Source organism: Rissa tridactyla, chromosome 2, assembly GCF_028500815.1.
Source record: "Rissa tridactyla isolate bRisTri1 chromosome 2, bRisTri1.patW.cur.20221130, whole genome shotgun sequence".
Taxonomy (NCBI): domain Eukaryota; kingdom Metazoa; phylum Chordata; class Aves; order Charadriiformes; family Laridae; genus Rissa; species Rissa tridactyla.
In genome coordinates this window covers 142,218,832-142,237,034 of record NC_071467.1, presented here as the reverse complement: position 1 = coordinate 142,237,034, position 18,203 = coordinate 142,218,832, and the positions used below count along the sequence as shown (strand labels likewise).

The 18,203-nt window shown below is 37.9% G+C and overlaps 1 protein-coding gene across 12 annotated transcripts in view; it reads left to right on the top strand.

Annotated features, from left to right (window-relative positions):
- The window catches only part of ANKIB1 (ankyrin repeat and IBR domain containing 1), a 103,506-nt gene that overhangs the window by 50,373 nt on the left and 34,930 nt on the right, over positions 1-18,203 (top strand). For all 12 annotated transcript variants that reach the window (XR_008465043.1, XR_008465044.1, XR_008465041.1 and 9 more), the window contains 3 exons: positions 859-1,159; positions 7,645-7,827; positions 17,184-17,301. Coding sequence is in view for 8 of the 12 variants with exons in the window: in XM_054192778.1 (XP_054048753.1) it covers positions 859-1,159; positions 7,645-7,827; positions 17,184-17,301 (602 nt within the window). In the remaining 4 variants the exon portion in view is untranslated. The remainder of the gene's footprint in view (positions 1-858; positions 1,160-7,644; positions 7,828-17,183; positions 17,302-18,203) is intronic.

Genomic DNA, 18,203 nt, shown 5'->3' with positions numbered 1-18,203 from the left:
TATACCTCTCAAAAGGTGAAAGCAAGTTTGGATTCCCGGGGCTTGTATGATATGTCTCAGTTCTTCCATTTCAGAACTGGATTGTATCTTCTGTAATTCCTTGCTGGCAAGAAGCAGCAGAAAGCTGCGTTGTCTCGGGAGCTGTCAGGAATCAGAGCTGTGATTCCAGGAATCAGTCTGTTGTTTCCCTTTCTTTCCTAAGCTGATCCTTTTTGCCAGTGTAGTTTATTGCCCACTTTGAACTGAAAACATTCAAGAGAAGACTTAAATTCTTGCTAGCCTCTGCCTAGGTGAGGGTTTGCATTACGTTGCATTCCATATATTCTAGAGTGAGAAAGCAAATAGAGTCTTTCCTCAATGCATGCAGTGCTAGCAGGAGAAGTGTTTTGTGTTGCCTTGATATCTGACTAAAGATATGAGGAAGAAGAATTAATTTTTAAGAAGTTGCTCTAGCATTATCTATTTGCAAACTACCAGTGTGCTACTATTCAGGACACGGACTAGAAGAAGAAAGTACCTATTTCATTAATCTTGTGGCTTAATAACATTTATTGCAATAAAATACAAAATTGTAGAATAAACTTTGCCAGCTAAAATTGATGTCTACTTTGACAAAGGAATTATATATGGCACTTAGTGATATTTCAATAATTCATCCTGATCTTGGCTATTGAATCCTCAGAGAAATGGAGGAGAGTTGTCCAGTAGTAACTATCTATTAAGAATGTTTTTCACTCACACGGCTAATCAAAATCTTGGTAAGAAGAAAAGAGAGCTGTCGTAATAGACCCTTCCCACTTCACGGAAATAAGTGGAATCGTATGCTAATTATTTTTCTTCTATTTTTCCCCCTTGCAGAACTTTCCTTTTTGTTAGAGATGGTAACCCAAATAAACGGAATGTGCACAATGAGACCTCTATGCACTTACTGTGTATGGGACCTCAGATCATGATCTCGGAAGGAGCTCTTCATCCTCGCCTGACACGACCCTCGGAAGATGACTGCAGAAGAGCAGATTGCCTGCAAATGATCCTGAAGTGGAAGGGAGCAAAGCTGGATGAAGGACAATACGAACGAGCAGCCATTGATGCTGTTGATAACAAAAAAAATACACCTTTGCACTATGCTGCTGCCTCAGGGATGAAAACCTGTGTCGAGGTAAAAGTTGATACATAATCACCAGTATGTAAATGACATGCACAGCATTTCACAAAGCTGTTACAGGGGGAAAAGAATCTGATACATAGCATATTGAATTAAGTTTTTAATTCTATTTTTAATTAATTGGAAAAATTAAAAAGATAAACAGCCCAAAACGTACACTGTCTGTAAAGAACAATGGAAAAAATGATTTACATGTACATTAACTTTGTGACATAAACTCCTTAGCACAAAGAATACTCATGTAGGCTTATAAAAATTGGAAATAATTACAAGACTGTAACACTGGAGAAAAAGCTTTAAAGGTAGGCATAGGCATACCTATATGTGCAAAGAGAAGTGGAATAACTGCCTGAGAGAAAAGTAGAGCTTTTTATTCTGGTCTGCAGCTGGCTGAGAAATGCTGTCCCTGTTTTAAGAACAGGTTTGATGTCTGTAATTTACAGTGCCCAGCTTCTTTAGAGGATCCCATACATCTGTGCTCACATACTTCAATATGATTACCTTTTTACAAATGAAAAATTACTTTAATGTTTGTGAATGTAGCAGTTAGTAATGAGTAACTGGGAATCATAATGACTTTGAAGCTCTCCCATCAAATTTATTTTTAAACTGTACCAAGTAATGTGGACTAGTATTTAATTATGTTGGTAATTTAATTTAAAGAACACAAGAACAGACATCTAACATTTTCAAAAACAACTCACATTTCCATAAGGCTGTCTATTATAACATCGACATTTGTATTTTGAATGGTAATGATTAGTTCAGAGTTCAGCATTTATATGTAAAATTTAGGTTATTTTTCTCCTATTTATGACTTCAATGAGACTACACTCATGAACATAGTATCATCAGGAGAGTTTATCACCTCATTATTCACCTGCTTTTCTAGAAAACTTCTGCATATCTTAAACCGGTTCCAGCACCTGTAGGACTTCTCTGGTGACCCCCCTCTGCAGTAAAAACTGATGCTGTCTCTGTACTTCCCTCATTTCTCTGGAGATATTTTTAATATTGGTGTTACTTTTACCACCTTCTAATCTTGTACCGTGACAGATTTAAGCAATAAATTGTGTATTGTAATAAATAGTTCAGAAATTTTATATTTGAGTACCATTAGGACTCATGAATAAATACCATCTGGTGCTGGGTATTTATATTAGTATTTGGTTTATTGGTTGTTCTAGAACCTCCTGTGCTGAGCCATCAATTTGAAACAGACATTCGTTTGTGTCCTTCATAAGGCATGTGTGGTACATCCACAGAGACTCTGGATTCCAACAACTCATATCACTTTTCTGCTTTATGTTATTTGAGATTGCTTTTGCACTTTGTCCAGCAACCGACCTTGCAAACACATTGACAGATTTACTGTGTTTTAAAATGATTTATTCCGAGTTGTTATGCACTTGGCATACTATTCAAAAAAATATTCAGAACCTTCTTTATTGTTATTTTACATTTAACTTTTCCAGACTTTCTGCCTTACTTTTTCTTCATCTAGAGACAACTTCAGCTTTTTTTTCCCGTACAGTCCCGTCCCCTTGTTCTGCCTTCACAGATTCTTCTGATGTTTCTAGAATTTTTTTCCACACTTTTATTTTATAACACTTTTTGAAAGTAGGCAGTGGATTATTTGTCTTTTTTCTGCTTCTGCAAGAATGGTGAATCTCAGCACATATTGAGAATTGTTACTGAGAGGTTCTTTGATTGTAACTTTTTGAATTAGGTCTTGTAGACTGCTCTGAACAAAGTCAGGAGTTGCTTCTCCTCTCATGTGTTTGCTGACTAGTTTGTCTATTATTCAGTCACTTATGTAGTCTGAAATTTTAATTTAAATATCATGTATTAGCATAGCATTTTCTCAGTATACTTGGGAGATACAGTGACTGAATGTCCCTTTATTTTTGTGGTTTCTGCCCTTGAAGCATTTCTTTTCTTGGTCAGCACATCACTTTTATTATTACAGTTTTGGTCAGATGGTGACCAAAGCTTTTTTTTGTTTAATTCCAGAATTATATTCCACTGGGATTCTCTGGTATTTGTTGATAGAGTTAGTTTATTTATCTGTGAATTTGTTGTTGTTGGTTTTTAAAAAGATAAATAGCACCACCCTTCCAATACTGTGAAATTCTCTGTGATTGTTACATAATATGTTCTTTGGTTTTACTTTGTTACACTGATTGTATTCTGTCAAGTTTCCACATATTGTCTGAAAATTCTCATTTAAAATTTGTCATTTCAGTTCCTCAACCTTAGCTGTGCACCATCTTGAACTGGATGCTCTTCTTTATCTTCTCTTTTTTCATTAGTTCCCTCTTTGAAAGCCCAGATAGTGTCTTTTAATTTCCATAGCCAACGCTTCTTTCATTCTGTTAGTATAATGATCACCCTTCCTAGTTTCCTGAGCTTCTAATGAATGGACATTCAGCTTCCTTGCGCCATATTCTGTGCTATAACTTAAGCCTCTGTGGTCCCTTACTCAGTACTGAGAGGAGTTAAGAGGATGCTGCTGTTAGATGCTGATATTTAACCTCCAGTATCACAGCCTAAATCTTGCCCTTGTACCTTCTCTTTTCTCTGCCCCATGTTGTTACAGCTCTGCAAGCTAGCAGTTTGTCTTCAACATGTCCCTAGAAATTATTTACATGCTTAGTGATTTCCAGCAGGGAGGCAAGTCACCGTGCAGTCTTTGCTAGCTAAATTATACTCAGGCCCAGCTAACTATGTACATGGTAACTGAATTACATACAGGTGTTGCCTGTCTCTTCCTGTCAACTAGAACGAATCTTTCTTTATTTGTATGGTTATATGATTGATTTCCTCTTTTGATGTGATTGATTTGCAAACAAATATCAGGCTGTCTCCTAGGTCTATGTTAATACTGCTTTTATCTTGATTGTCAACTTTTAATTCTTTTTAGATTTGATAAACAAACAAAAATGTTAATTGCAAGGGACTGTGTACTTTCCTCTTGTTCTCATTTTTAGTGCCGCTTGTTTGATCCAGCTGCCTGATAAGTTCTGGCTACAGGGATTTTCAGTCACAGTTGTTCTATCTAACCTTCCCAAAAAAGATCAATTTGCTTTTAAACGTACTGCACATTAGTATAAATGTGCGTGTCGTATCAGAAAATGGGAGAATCAGGGCTTAGAGTTTAACAGCCTCTTTGAGCAAAGTTGATGAAGAACACTCACATAAAATGATTTGATGTGAGAATGATTGCTTCTGGTAGAGAAATGGTAAATGGAAGAAAGTTTCCAACATAATTCAATTTCTGGTATTTACAAGCTTGCTTGTTCACATTTGTGAAATACTATGTCTTTTACACTGATTTGTAAGGTGCTTGCAGTTGGACCTATATCAATGTATACTACAAGAAAAGCGAACAGTTACATTATCCACAGAAATTCATATTTATTTGTCTTCTGTCTTTCTGCACTTGAGATTCCCAGGTAACTTAGACTTCAAATTTAGAAGGGATTTGAGCAAAGAGTCTTCTGCCTCAATCATTCTGCCTTTATGCCCCCAATTGCGACTATACGGTGGTATTAGAGGTAGACACAGCTGTTCAAAAGTTTCAGTTTCAAGAGCATGAAGCAAATGGGCTCACGCAGTAAAATCCAGGCAGACTATACTGTCAGAAAGAATCACAGTCGCTGCAGCATAAATTGTGGTTCTGGAGCTGGGCTGCAGCTTTTAATTGCAGACTGTGAAATCAATTGGTTTAAAATGCACCGTGAAAGTTCATGGTTTGTGTTTCTTCACAAATTATCATTCTGTTTCTCACTATCTGTGATACGATTCATTAGGTGAATCCAGCTACTAGACTGCTAGTTCCCCATATCATTATATAAACTGAGTTATATTATCATGACAATACGTACTGTTCAATTGACTAAACTACCTCTGACTTTTAATTTGCTTTCAGTTTGTCTTTGAAGAAGAATTTATGGTCTGATCCACATGGATTGCTATTTGCCAGAGTTTGGACACAGTTACATAGTCTAACCAGCCGTGGATTCTACATTCGAAACGTAGAGTACATCCCAAGTTCAAACATTGTTATGTGCCGTACCATAGGGTAGAAGATGTTGGATCCTAAGGCTAGCATCTGAGATATCTTAAGTCTTCCAGTGCAGTCTGCAGTCCTTCTAACGCCTTCAATAGGAACAGGATTATGAACAGGAACACTACATTACAAAAAGCCCGAAAGGAATTTAACAATGATCTCTTTGTTCCTGGAAGTATTTGAGGATTAAAATTCTTAACAAAACAAAAAGAGATAAAAATCTGAATTGCCCAATTCTCAAGTCATCTTCCCTCTCTCCAGTAAACTGAAGGTTACTTAGAACCCCAGGACCGCCTTTTGCCCAGTTTTGTGGTGGTTACTCGCACTTCAGAGCAGCATTCCTCTTTTAATCGTCTCCTCCTTTTTCCATAAATTTTCAGGAAAACTGCAGCCTTGTATCTTCCCCTGTCCCCACCACACACACATAAGGAAAGGAGAAAGCATAGTCCCTTCTGGGTGAACCACCTACTAGCTGATTTGTTTGGAGTTGGTAGTCAAATGTGTTGTCTTGAGACTTCTCCATTCACGTGTTAAAATTCTCCTCCTAGCAGAACAGCTGTGTGGAACTCATTGCTAAAGATAGTTTGGGCAAAGTTAATGTGCTTACCTCAGAATACTGAATAGAAAAAAGACTTAACTTTCATGCTGAATAGATTTGATTTGATGCAGATATATTCCACTCTATCACACCACATTTGGCATATTAAACAGCATTTTTGCAATTGTTTAAATTATTAATGTGATTATTTAAATTGTTAATCTCCTTATAATTACTTAAGAGACACAAGCCTTTTTAACAGTGCTACCAGAGAAATATGGCATCATTATTAAAAACTTGTTGATTTGTATATTCCTCATTTTGTGGATTAGATTTTGAGCTGCATAGGTCTATGGAGTGTTCTTTCAAGTATATTTATTATTTTTCTTCCTCAGAAGGTGTCTTAGTTGCCTCAGTTAAATGTCTGTTAGAGTTTAAAAAGTACAGACAGAATGTGAAACTCAAGTTAACAAAGTTTTGATAATGTTAAGTTTAGATATAACAAGGTAACTGTAGTCTGGCTGTCTTATAATTATCCCAGTATTATCTTTATTTCTGCCTGATACTCTGCTATGAAGATAAAATACAGTGTCCTACTCAATGACACAAATACCTTCTCGACTAAATTTTGTTATTACACCTGTTTGTGCGGTTTTGGCATTTGCATTTCTTTTTATTTTGGAGAATGTGGGAAAAGTTTCCAAAGAATCTAGAAGAGTGATTCCAGGTTTGTAAAATACATTCTGTATTTTACAGCGACAGGTGCAGGAAATAAAATCTGCTGAAGAGAGAAGTAAGAAGTGACTGATCATGGTCTAAAAGGTTTATATGGAGAACAGATCATTTTGAGGAAATATTATGCTTTTTTTAGAATTGTAAAAATTAGAAACTGAGTTTTTAAATATCCTGGCTAAAAATACAGGATAGTATTGTTACAGCCATCATGGTCAGAAGGCAGAATAGTGTTTATGGATTTTAGTTTTATTTAGAAATAAGATTAATCATTTTAGTAGTGAATGATTGTCCTGGGTGCTCCATCACTAGAAGTTTAGCACATGTTATAAAAATGTCACAATAAATCAGCAAAATGGTCCACTGTTGGCCTTAAATATCTGTGGCATTTGTTGTCCTTGCTTATATCAGATCAGTTTGTAGCAGGAGGCCAGGTTGGCAAGGTAATGTGAGCAGCGTAAATAGTGTTTATTAGCTAGAGACTGCATTTCTGGGTGGTTACTGGCAAGAGACAAGGTTGGTGAAATGGCACAGTACTAGACCATATTAGAACGATTAGAATTAGTATGATTTCATTTCACTTTTCTCACTTCCTCAAAATTAAGGTAGAGCTACCAGTAGTATTATGTACTCTCTGTAAAGTGGTACCCCATCTTCCCTCCTACCAAAGGAATCTCCCATTTTCTGTCACCACCAGTGTACCAGTGCTGGGAGGAATGGTGGAGTTATACCTATATATAAAGAATATTTAAAGGTGTTCCTAACTCCATCTAGCTAGGTGCTTGAGGACCACTGGCCCCCCATTTTCTATGGAGCACCGACCACATCAATAGAGCAAAATTTTAGTGTTTAAAACATAGCAGAGACATATTGTACAGCATTGCCTTGTAACATGTTTCTGAGATTTTGCGGTTCCATGGAAATATGGTGGGAATTATGTATGAAATCAAGCAGTAGTTTATTTAATAACAAATAGAACCTTTGTTTCCCAAAGACTATTGCTATTATATTTGTCTCTTCTTTCTATTTTCCTTGTTCCTATTTTTTTTGTTCTCTTCTTAACTGACATGTCTTTTCTTCAGGGTATTGTTAGAGTTGGTAATTAATAACTGTTTACATTCCCGTTTTACTTTTCAGCTTCTGGTAAAACATGGTGGAGATTTGTTTGCAGAAAATGAAAATAAAGATACCCCGTGTGACTGTGCAGAGAAACAACACCACAAAGAGCTGGCTCTTAACCTGGAATCTCGAATGGTATTTTCACGTGATCCTGAAGCTGAAAGCATTGAAGCTGAATATGCTGCTTTAGACAAAAAAGAGGTCAGAGGATACTTTAAATTTGGGGGATTTTACACATATTTGTAGCAGTTACATTGTGAGAAAATTCTACAAAGTATTTCAGTAGGTACTGTACTTTGTACTGTTTATTTGTAAACCATTTGATTTTAACACAGCTCTTTATAGCTTTCAAGTTAAGCTCAGAGAACATAAATACATTGTCAAAACTAAAGAGAAGTTTTATTGATATACTTAATTACATGGACTGTCTTGAAAGCGTTGAAGGCTGTGAGGCTGGGGGAAATACAGTGAAGCCAGTAAGCTGGAAAACAGTTTCTCTAAAACAAACATTCTTTATGTATTTTTATTTCTTAAGATAGAATCATAGAATTGCTGAGGTTGGAAGGGACCTTTAAGATCATCAAGTCCAACCTTTAACCTACCCTGACAAAAGCCACTTCTAAATGAAGATGCCTTTCTGCCTGAAAATGAGGGTAGGAGAAATTCTGAAAAGGAGAAAATTTGTGGGATAGAATAGGGAAAATATTCTGGTGGATCTTCCTAGACTGAGACTGGGTTGAACGTCACTGAAAACTAGCTGAGTAGTGAAGGATTTCAAAACAACGCATTGACTTTCTTGTTTTATAACATGATGCCTGAAGCTACTGCATACCAGAACTTGTATGAAAAACAGGTAATAACAGCTGTTGTTATTCTGAAGTCAATTTTTGAAAGAGAGAGACAATTCACTGACACAAATTTGCTTGAACTCTGGTGTGCCTTACAGAAGACTGTGATTTGATAAAGACAATTTGACCAAAAATTTTCTGAGCAAAAGTTCCCTCCCCCATCCATTATCCATTAACTAAAATTCTAAATAAGAATACATAGATAAATTATATGATTCAGTAAATATTACAAATTAATTCTGTGTATATTAAAGGACAGTAGATTTCTGTATGGCTGCTCCCTTCAAAAGTAGCATGCCCTTGCCTTTTATTAGCTTATGAGCTAATGAAGTTTAAAAGAAAATTCATTCAGATTTAGATATGAGTAGGCTTAGATCACATTGACTGTTACCCTGAAAAATGCTACACATGGTCACTTTTATTTGAAAGTAAGAAAGTCTTTGTACTGTTTAATTAATTTTCTGACTAATTTTCTTCAACAAATTCAAATCTGAACAAGCTTAGTTAGATTGTTTATTCCTAGATGAGAGATTTTGAGATGAGTTTTAATACACATGAATTGTACATTGAAATAACAAATGTAATTAACTCAGTTTCTCTGAATATTCCTGTATAGAGACACCCAAATTGTTGTAAAAGTATAGATTGAAATTACGTTTTCTCTGTTGGCAAAACCACTTTAAAAGACTGCTGCAGTTTCCTGCCATGATTGCAGTTTACCACTCCTTTGGTTGTATAAGTAGAATTATTTGGGTTTTGTGTTGTCAACTGGATCATAGCAATGATTTGGCTTAAAAGAAGAAAAACTTTTAAAGAGTGGTAATATGTAATTGTTTTATTTAACCTGAATCATTTTTATCATTATATTTATACCATGGGTTTGCTGGCATATGCACCAGCACAGCTTAGAGGATAGCGAACTTATGGGTATCAGTGGGGCAAATCAAGAACCACTTGAACAGGCTTTTCGGCAAGATGAAGTAGTGTCTCGTGACTGTTTAACGTAAATGCTCAGAGCAAAATCAGCTTAAAGACTTGATAGTTACAAGGGACTTGAGTAAAAGGTAATTATATTAATTTGGGGTCACTTCTCTGGGACTGTTAAAAGATACGGACCTGTTCTTCATTTGATTTGTTTTTAGCAAAGTTGTTGAGCATGAGAACTGAAATGCAGGCAGGCCTGCAGACCGAGATCCGTCTGACATAGCAGGGCAGCTTTCCCACAGGTTCCAGAGATTCACAAGCCAAAAAATGTCAGCCTGGAATTTCATAGAATCATAGGATTGGAAGGGACCTCTGGAGATCATCTAGTCCAACCCCCCTGCCAGAGCAGGGTCACCTAGAGCAGGTTGCACAGGAATGCGTCCAGGTGGGTTTTGAATGTCTCCAGAGTTGGAGACTCCACCACCTCTCTGGGCAGCCTGTGCCAGGGCTCTGCCACCCTCAAAGGAAAGAAGTTCCTCCTCATGTTTAGATGGAACTTCCTATGCTCAAGTTTGTGCCCATTACCTCTTGTCCTGTCCCCGAGCACCACTGAAAAGATCCTGGCCCCATCCTCCTGACACCCACCCTTTAAGTATTTATGAGTGTTGATAAGATCCCCCCTCAACCGTCTTTTTTCCAGACTGGAGAGACCCAAATCCCTCAGTCTTTCTTCATAAGAGGGATCTTCAAGTCCCCTAATCATCTTGGTAGCTCTCTGCTGCACCCTCTCCAGCCGTTCCCTGTCCCTCTTAAACCGGGGAGCCCAGAACTGGACACAGTACTCCAGGTGCAGCCTCACCAGGGCAGAGTAGAGGGGGAGGGTGACCTCCCTCGACCTTCTGGCCACACTCTTCTTGATGCAGCCCAGGATGCCATTGGCCTTCTTGGCCACAAGGGCACATTGCTGGCTCATGGTCATCCTGTTGTCCACCAGGACTCCCAGGTCTCTTTCAGCTGAGCTGCTCTCCAGCAGGTCAGCCCCCAACTTGTACTGATGCATGGGGTTATTCCTCCCCAGGTGCAGCACCCTACACTTGCCCTTACAGAATTTCATAAGGTTCCTCTTTGCCCAGATCTCCAACCTGTCCAGGTCTCTCTGTATGGCGGCACAGCCTTCCGGTGTGTCAGCCACCCCCCCAGCTTTGTGTCATCGGCAAACCTGCTGAGGGTGCACTCTATCCCTTCATCCAGGTCATTGATGAATATATTGAAGAGGACTGGACCGAGTACTGACCCCTGGGGAACACCACTCGTCACTGACCTCCAACTAGACTCTGTGCCCCTAATCACTACCCTCTGAGTTCTGTCTTTCAAACAGTTATCTATCCACCCCACTGTCCATTCATGAAGCCCACTCTTCCTAAGCTTCCCTGTGAGGATGCTGTGGGAGACCATGTCGAACGCCTTGCTTAAGTCAAGGTAGACCACATCTACCGCGCTCCCCTCATCTATCCATCCAGTCATGCCATCATAGAAGGCTATCAGATTAGTCAGACATGATTTCCCCTTGGTGAATCCATGTTGAGTACTTCTGATAGCTTTCTTTTCCTCCACATGCCTTGAGGTGACGCCCAGAACGAGCTGTTCCATCATCTTTCCAGGGATGGAGGTGAGGCTGACCGGCCTGTAGTTCCCCAGCTCCTCCTTCTTGCCCTTTTTGAAGACTGGAGTGACGTTGGCTTTCCTCCAGTCCTCAGGCACCTCGTCTGTTCTCCAGGACCTTTCAAAGATGATGGAGAGCAGCCCAGCAATGACTTCCGCTGGCTCCTTCAGCGCTCTCGGGTGCATCCCATCGGGGCCCATGGACTTGTGAATATCTAACTGATCTAATTGATCCCTCACTCGATCCTCCTCAACCCAGGGGAAGTCGTCTTCTTTCCCCGTTACTTCCCCCAGTGCCTGGGACTCCTGAGGGTTGGTCCAAGCAGTAAAGACCGAAGCAAAGAAGGCATTCAGTAACTCCGCCTTCTCCGCATCCTCTGTCACCATGGCTCCTGTTTCATTCAACAGTGGGCTCACAACTTCTCTGATCTTCCTTTTGCTCCCAATATACTTGTAGAAGCCCTTCCTGTTGAGCTTGACATCCCTAGCCAGGTTTAATTCCAAGGTGGCCATGGCTTTCCTTGTTTCATCCCTGCAGGAATTTAGTATACCAATTGGCGGTCTTGGGACTTCACATAGAGCAATTCTGCCTTCATGTGCTCCCTTCTTCCCCTGCCCCCCCCCCCCCCGCTTTTTCTTGCAGCTTTTCAGTGGGATAAGTTCTCTAACTTCTTGTGTAACTGTAAAGCACAAGTGCTAGCACTTGTGAGTGATGCCAAGAGCGTGTAGCCAGGGGAAGTTCATTCTTCAATCTTAGCCCTCAGAGTGCCGAGAGTAGTTGGAAAAAAAAAACAGCCTTAGAAGGACTGGCACTGAACTGTGATCCAGATGACTACATGTCCTCATCCTCCAGCTTTGTGGACAAATGTCTGGGACAGGCAGTAACATCCGCACTTACCACTGGCTATGGTGATTCCTCCAGCTGTTATCTTAGTGGAGCATGAGAAGCGATGCAAAAGCCTTCCCTCAAAATTTGCCCTCAAAGATGGTCCTCTACTTCTTATTTTTCTCAATTTCATTTTTAACAAATATTAAACACTAAGGGAAGCGAGTGTGCAAAATGCTTGTTTAACTTGTAATTGCTTGGTGATGACTGTTTAACATCTTTCCAAAACACAAAAAATTAATTCATAAAGAATTTAAAAAACTTTGGAACACCAAGAAATGCATTTCCAAAGTCATTTCATCTCTTGAATGAAGGTTAGAGGGAAAGATAAAATATTTAAAAACCATGAATAGGATTTCTTCCCGGGCCAAACAGGCTTAACTCTGGTGTTTATGATATGCACACGAGTATCTGGAATGATAGTACCCAGTACCTCCCCTTCCAGACCTGCCACGTTTACAGCAGAAAATAACCCTCTTTTTCATACAGAGCAAAAGATTTTTGTAGTGCTCTGTGCAGTGTCATTGTATTAAGTGTGTATACTCAGAGTAATAACAAAGCTTTGTTTCTGATGTTGAGAACCAGTTCATGGTGTTCTTCACATTGAAATATTACCAAGGAGTTACGTGAGTGCTCATGTTTAGAATTGAAACACTTGTAATAGTGGAAAAAATAACTTGCACATGCCTTTCTTTCATTACAGAGGCTCTCAAGCCGTTAAGAAATACAGATTGCTGAGTAGACCCACATGTCAAGTTTGAGACCCCGACAGCAAAGAGTGCCCATCCATTCCAGCAGTTCAGTTTACTCCTTCCACAAGGGTTTTTGAATAAAATCCATTTCCATCGTATACTTACCCAGCCTTTTAAAATCTTGTTTTACTACAGTGCTCCCTGAAGCATATTTTCAAAGCAACATTTCTATTTTACTTTGGGTTTAGTACACCACAGACATTTTTAGTGATCAAATTAGAGAGTGCAGTTAAAGATGGGTAGCAAACAGGCCCTAATAGTTTTGACATGATTGTTAAGTGTGTTTCCACAAAATGTAGTTTGAAAGGAAAACAGTGTACCAACACACGCATAATCTGTATTTCCCTGTATAAAATGGAAATGCTAAATATTTTAAGAATGGAGTATAAAGTGTGACTCTCTTAACACTGTAGATAGGTAGCAAAAGAAGATCCATCTATGATGTGTGGGCAGTGGAAAGGGTGTTAGAAAACAAGCCAGGAGAGTATTTCAGATGACCTTTTTTGTCTTGATTCTTTCTCTTACTTTGTTGGCAAACAATCTCCAAAAAAATACCTCTCTTACATAAAGTCTAAGTTTATATTTGTATTTTAAATCTAATTGAAGTTACCCCAAATAATATGACTGTAACTGATTATTTTTTAAACTGCTTTTGTAGATTTTGGTTGTTTTATTTGCATGGTCTTTTAATTTGGTGTTTATTGTAGGATGGGAGCATGTTTGTCTTGGTGATGTATCCCTGGAAGATAGCAAGCACCATCATTTCAGTCATATCATGCAATGTTTTAAACTTACATAAGAAACACCTGGGAATGAGTAGTACTTCAGAGCAGATCATCCAGAACAGTTCTGGCTCTCAATCAGACTCAGTGCAATAGCAAAGTATTTAATTTCTTAGTTCATTTTACGTATGTGCCACTGAATACTGTAAAAATACACTGCTACTGAGTGTATCGCGGATTTATTAAGTGTATAGTTACTGGAATGGTTTTCTTCAGTTCCAGAATTGATGTTATGTAAATATATATATATAATGTAAATACCATAAATACAAACAGATACTTTGTCTCTACAGATACAGAAAGGTTTATTAAGTGAAAGGAGAGAAGGGGACTACAGGTAGTTAAGATTTATATACATATAGTGCCTATACTTATACTTGAAGGAGTTAAATGGAGTCTAGATATTTTTTTAAATATATGACTCCATTAATTATAGAATTCATCCACCCATAAAGGAGGATGTTTACATAAGTGTATTTGACACCATTTAATTATACAGTCATCACTGTAACAAAGAATTACTTTGCCCTTGTCTATTTTAATGGTACTTTATAACTGAAGAAAATAATAGCACTTTGAAATGAAATGTTAAAATAATCAGCTTACATATTAAAAGTACTTTCAGGAGAAAAAACATTATGTACTCTATGATATCTAAATATCTAAATATTAGGGGTAAAAATCAAGAAGAAAATAGTTAAAAAGAAGGGCTCTTGAGAATACAAAAGTGTTGAAATCTGTGGTGAGAAGGTCACCAGTGTGTTAAAGTAGTAACTCAAATAGGATATTCCAAAATCACTATATAGTTACATGATGCTAATATTGAACAATGCCTTTCTCACAGCAAATATCAATAAAGAACTCCTCTGTAAATGGGTATTAAAGGAGGTCACAGCATTATAAGCTGTAATCAGAATCCTTTACGGTATATGGCAGTGCAGAGATAAGTCATCGATGTTTGAAGCAGTTAAAAAAAAATCCTCTGTGACAGTACATAAAGAATTATACATCCTTATAACTAAAGACAGTGTCTTCACAAGTCTCTACAAGAGACTTATGTCTTGTGCACATTAACGTTTTTGAGGGTTCTCATTGTATAAAGCCTTCACTTTGGAATTTCCAGGCTAAGCTACTTAATAGTGCCAGCCTAAAATTTCCTTTCTTTCAGCTTCTTCTTTCAGCTCATATCTTATTTTATGAAACGAATGTCTGAAGTTTCTAACACATTCTTGAGAAATATTTCCCTCATTACTTAAAAAGATAAAATTAGGATTCTTAAAAACCACAGGATCCAAAAATCCCTGCTGGGTTGTGTGGAATGCTCCAGCTGAGATAATATAATAGTCTGTTACTCAAGGGAGATACTTGCCAGTGTTTGATCTAGAACCAGTCAGTTCTAAAATGCATATCTGCATTTTAGGATAAAATATTACTAAAACATGCATATATGTTGCAGGTTTAACAGAGAAGACCTTTCTTTTTATGTTATATGTGGTCTTCAAGAATTGCATAATGTTGTGCTGACGAAGCCACTTGTTTTGCAATTGCAATTCAAAATGCAGTTCAGATTCAGTCAAGACGATTTACTCTTTGCTTCCATTTGTTTTTGCACTATATTCGCACAATTATAATCATTCAGGCACCCAGCTGTTTGTATCCTGTCTCTCTGACATGTTTTTGTAAATGATTTCTTTTGTAAGAAATTAAGTAGGTCAGTCAAATTCCAGCATGCTATGAATCAAGTGGCCCAGATTTATTTCAGTGCAAGCCATTACATTCAGGTTGTCCTTTACTGAGTCATGCATGATCAGCAATGGAAGGACATACAGAAACTCCCTGAACTTGGGCAATCAAGATAAAGGTCAGGACACTCACAGTCCATTTCTCTTCTGCTTTTCGTGCTTTCTCAAAAAGGGCAAAGACCCAATGCAGAGCCACAGCACCATTACTCTTGCCGATCACAAAGTTCCTAATATCAAGAAATTCCTGTTTATTTTACTGACTAGCTAGCAGAAGAGGTCCTTGTTGGCGGCAGTGATATTTTTAGATGCATTTTATAGAGTTTATTATGATATGTAGAATGTAGGAAGCATGTCATGTTTTTAGAGTAGGTGTCTCAAAGGAACAAAGTAATTTAGAAGCCCAGTGTATCATTCTCCCCATTTCTTCTGCCTTCTGCTTGTTATTCTCAAAGGGTTATGTGCACAGTAGACTTTTACTTAGATTGTAAACTTCTGAGGACAGAACCAGTCTTTTGCTTCATGCCTGTGTATGTATGCGTGCATGCGTGTGCGTATGATCTAGCACTGGAGAGCCCTGGACTATGCTCTACATAAAATAAAAATATAGGTAGTAAATAGTAGTGATGCGTGGTCTTAATGTGGTTATCTGTTATCGCTGCTGCTCTGTGTCCTTTCTTCTCCAAATTGGTGAAGGCAATTGCCATTGGTGGCCAGCATATATCAGTTTTATGTCAAATGTTTTAAATCTTTTGTTAGCTATCCTTTATGTAAATAAAACCGGTGCACGCTAGAATAATTTTTTTACATACCCTTTCTGTATCCATTCTCCGTATATTTCCTCCCACTTGTTTTTCTCTTTCTACCTTTTGGGCGGTTTCCCTGTGTAACACTAACAAATATATTATTTGCTGTCATGTTCTTCCTTTCTTAGTTTTAAAAAAGAGTCTGCAGAACATATGTATGCATCTACAGTATTGTAGTTGGAGCTAATTCAGAATCCTGAAATTATTGCCTTTTTTTTTTTTTAATTTGACCTTTTTTAAACGCTGTAATAAGGGGATGGAGTTCCAGACCAGGATGATCTGCTCTGAGTATGTAGGGCTGTCAGAGTTTTCCGCTGTTTCTCAAAGAGAGTTTTGACATCTTTATGTACAATGAATCCCCAACCTTGGAGATATTCAGAAGCCATCTGGACATGGTCCTGGGCAGCTGGCTCTAGGTAACCCTGCTTGAGCAAGAGGATTGGACCGAATGACATCTGCTGGTCCCTTCCAACCTCAACTGTTCTGTGTTCCTGTGAACCTCTAACTGCATGTCTCATCTGTCCTATTCATGACTGACTGTTCCATTTCTGTGAGGGTTGATACTGCCTCAAAAGACTTGTACCTGATTCTGTTCACAGATATATCCCTTCTTACTATCTAATGTCTCAATGTATCCTCCTCCAGATCAATTCAAAGTTAATAGGTCTCAAATCATGTATAAAGTTAGTGTCAGAGGATCTATATGGAACGCGTGTTACCTTTCCTTTCTTTCGCTTTTCCTTGAAATCCTTAGTTCAAATCTAGTCATGCATTCTCATTCCCATGCCACAATAATTGAGGTTTAATCACTTCAAAATTCACCTGGATTCTTTGAAAATCTAGCTTTTTTGAGAGAAAAAGAGTCAATGTTATGCTAGTTCATCATTTGAACATGGCCTCCAACTATAATGGAGGGCTCTAGAGATTACTGTCTTTCAGATTTTGGAATGTACAAAATCATACTATAAATATTGTGAAATGACAGTGTTTCCATATAGCTTTGCATGGTCATTGGTTTGCACAATGAATAAATTTTGTCATGTACTACCTTACAGTTGAGATGATGATCAGCAACGGTGCTTTGAATGTTTTCATTTTAATACGGAATTAATATGGAATGCTGCTGGACATCAATTGTCTTTCTTCTTATTCTCACAGCCATATGAGGGGCTCAGACTTCAGGACCTGCGAAGGCTTAAGGATATGCTGATTGTGGAATCTGCTGACATGCTCCAAGCCCCGCTCTTTACTGCAGAAGCTCTGCTTCGGGCACATGGTAATCATAAACCTTAAAGACTAAATAAACTTTTCAGCAAAATCAAAATTGCAGTTTTATGTTTACTTTTTATTTCCAAGTAAAAGATATGTAACGATTAATCACATGCCAGGAAACAGTTCACACAGTACTTCAGAAAGAAGTGCAGCTGCAGTACGTTGAAAAGCATTGAGGCAGACAGGGAAGCTGATAGGAAAGTGATTCAAACTAGGAGTTACAATGGAAGACATTTTAACTTAAGCAGTATGGGGAAACAGAGCTTTTCTATTTTAGTGAGAGACACAGAAGTAGAACTTCCATGGGTTTATATGTCAAAAAAGTCAAATTCATTGTACCTATTTTTGTCAGACCATTGGGTTTCTGCCACTATATATTTGTGTATTAAACTGAATCAAATTTTTATTTATTTATTTATATTTTGTTGCAATGGAAGCAGTCTGACCATTGTAATAAATGGTTGGAAATTGCCTTGGGGTTTAAAGCACACGAGTGCATGTCCTTTGAAGGATTTTTATAGTTACTCTTTTAATACAGGGTATACTTTTCTGTATGTATATCTGTAACCAGTTTAATTTCACTGAAATCAGTGTGTGCTCTTGTGTAATTTAAACTGGGGTTGTCAGAATGGGGATATGCTGAATTCAGTGTGTTCGCTCCAGACAAAAGTATCTCTGAAACTCAGTGGAAGCTTTAGGCTTTGATTTGCTAATTAAAAACTTATGCTTAGTGGAGCCATCTGCATTGTTACTATATGCCAAAGGAATTACTCAGGTGGTTAATGGTTTGCATGCTCATCACCTGAATTGCTGAGTTAAGCTTTCATACCCTGTTATTTTTGTGGGCTCTTTGTGAAAATAAAAGGGAAAGAGAAAAGGGAAAACGAAAAATATTGTTTTAAACCC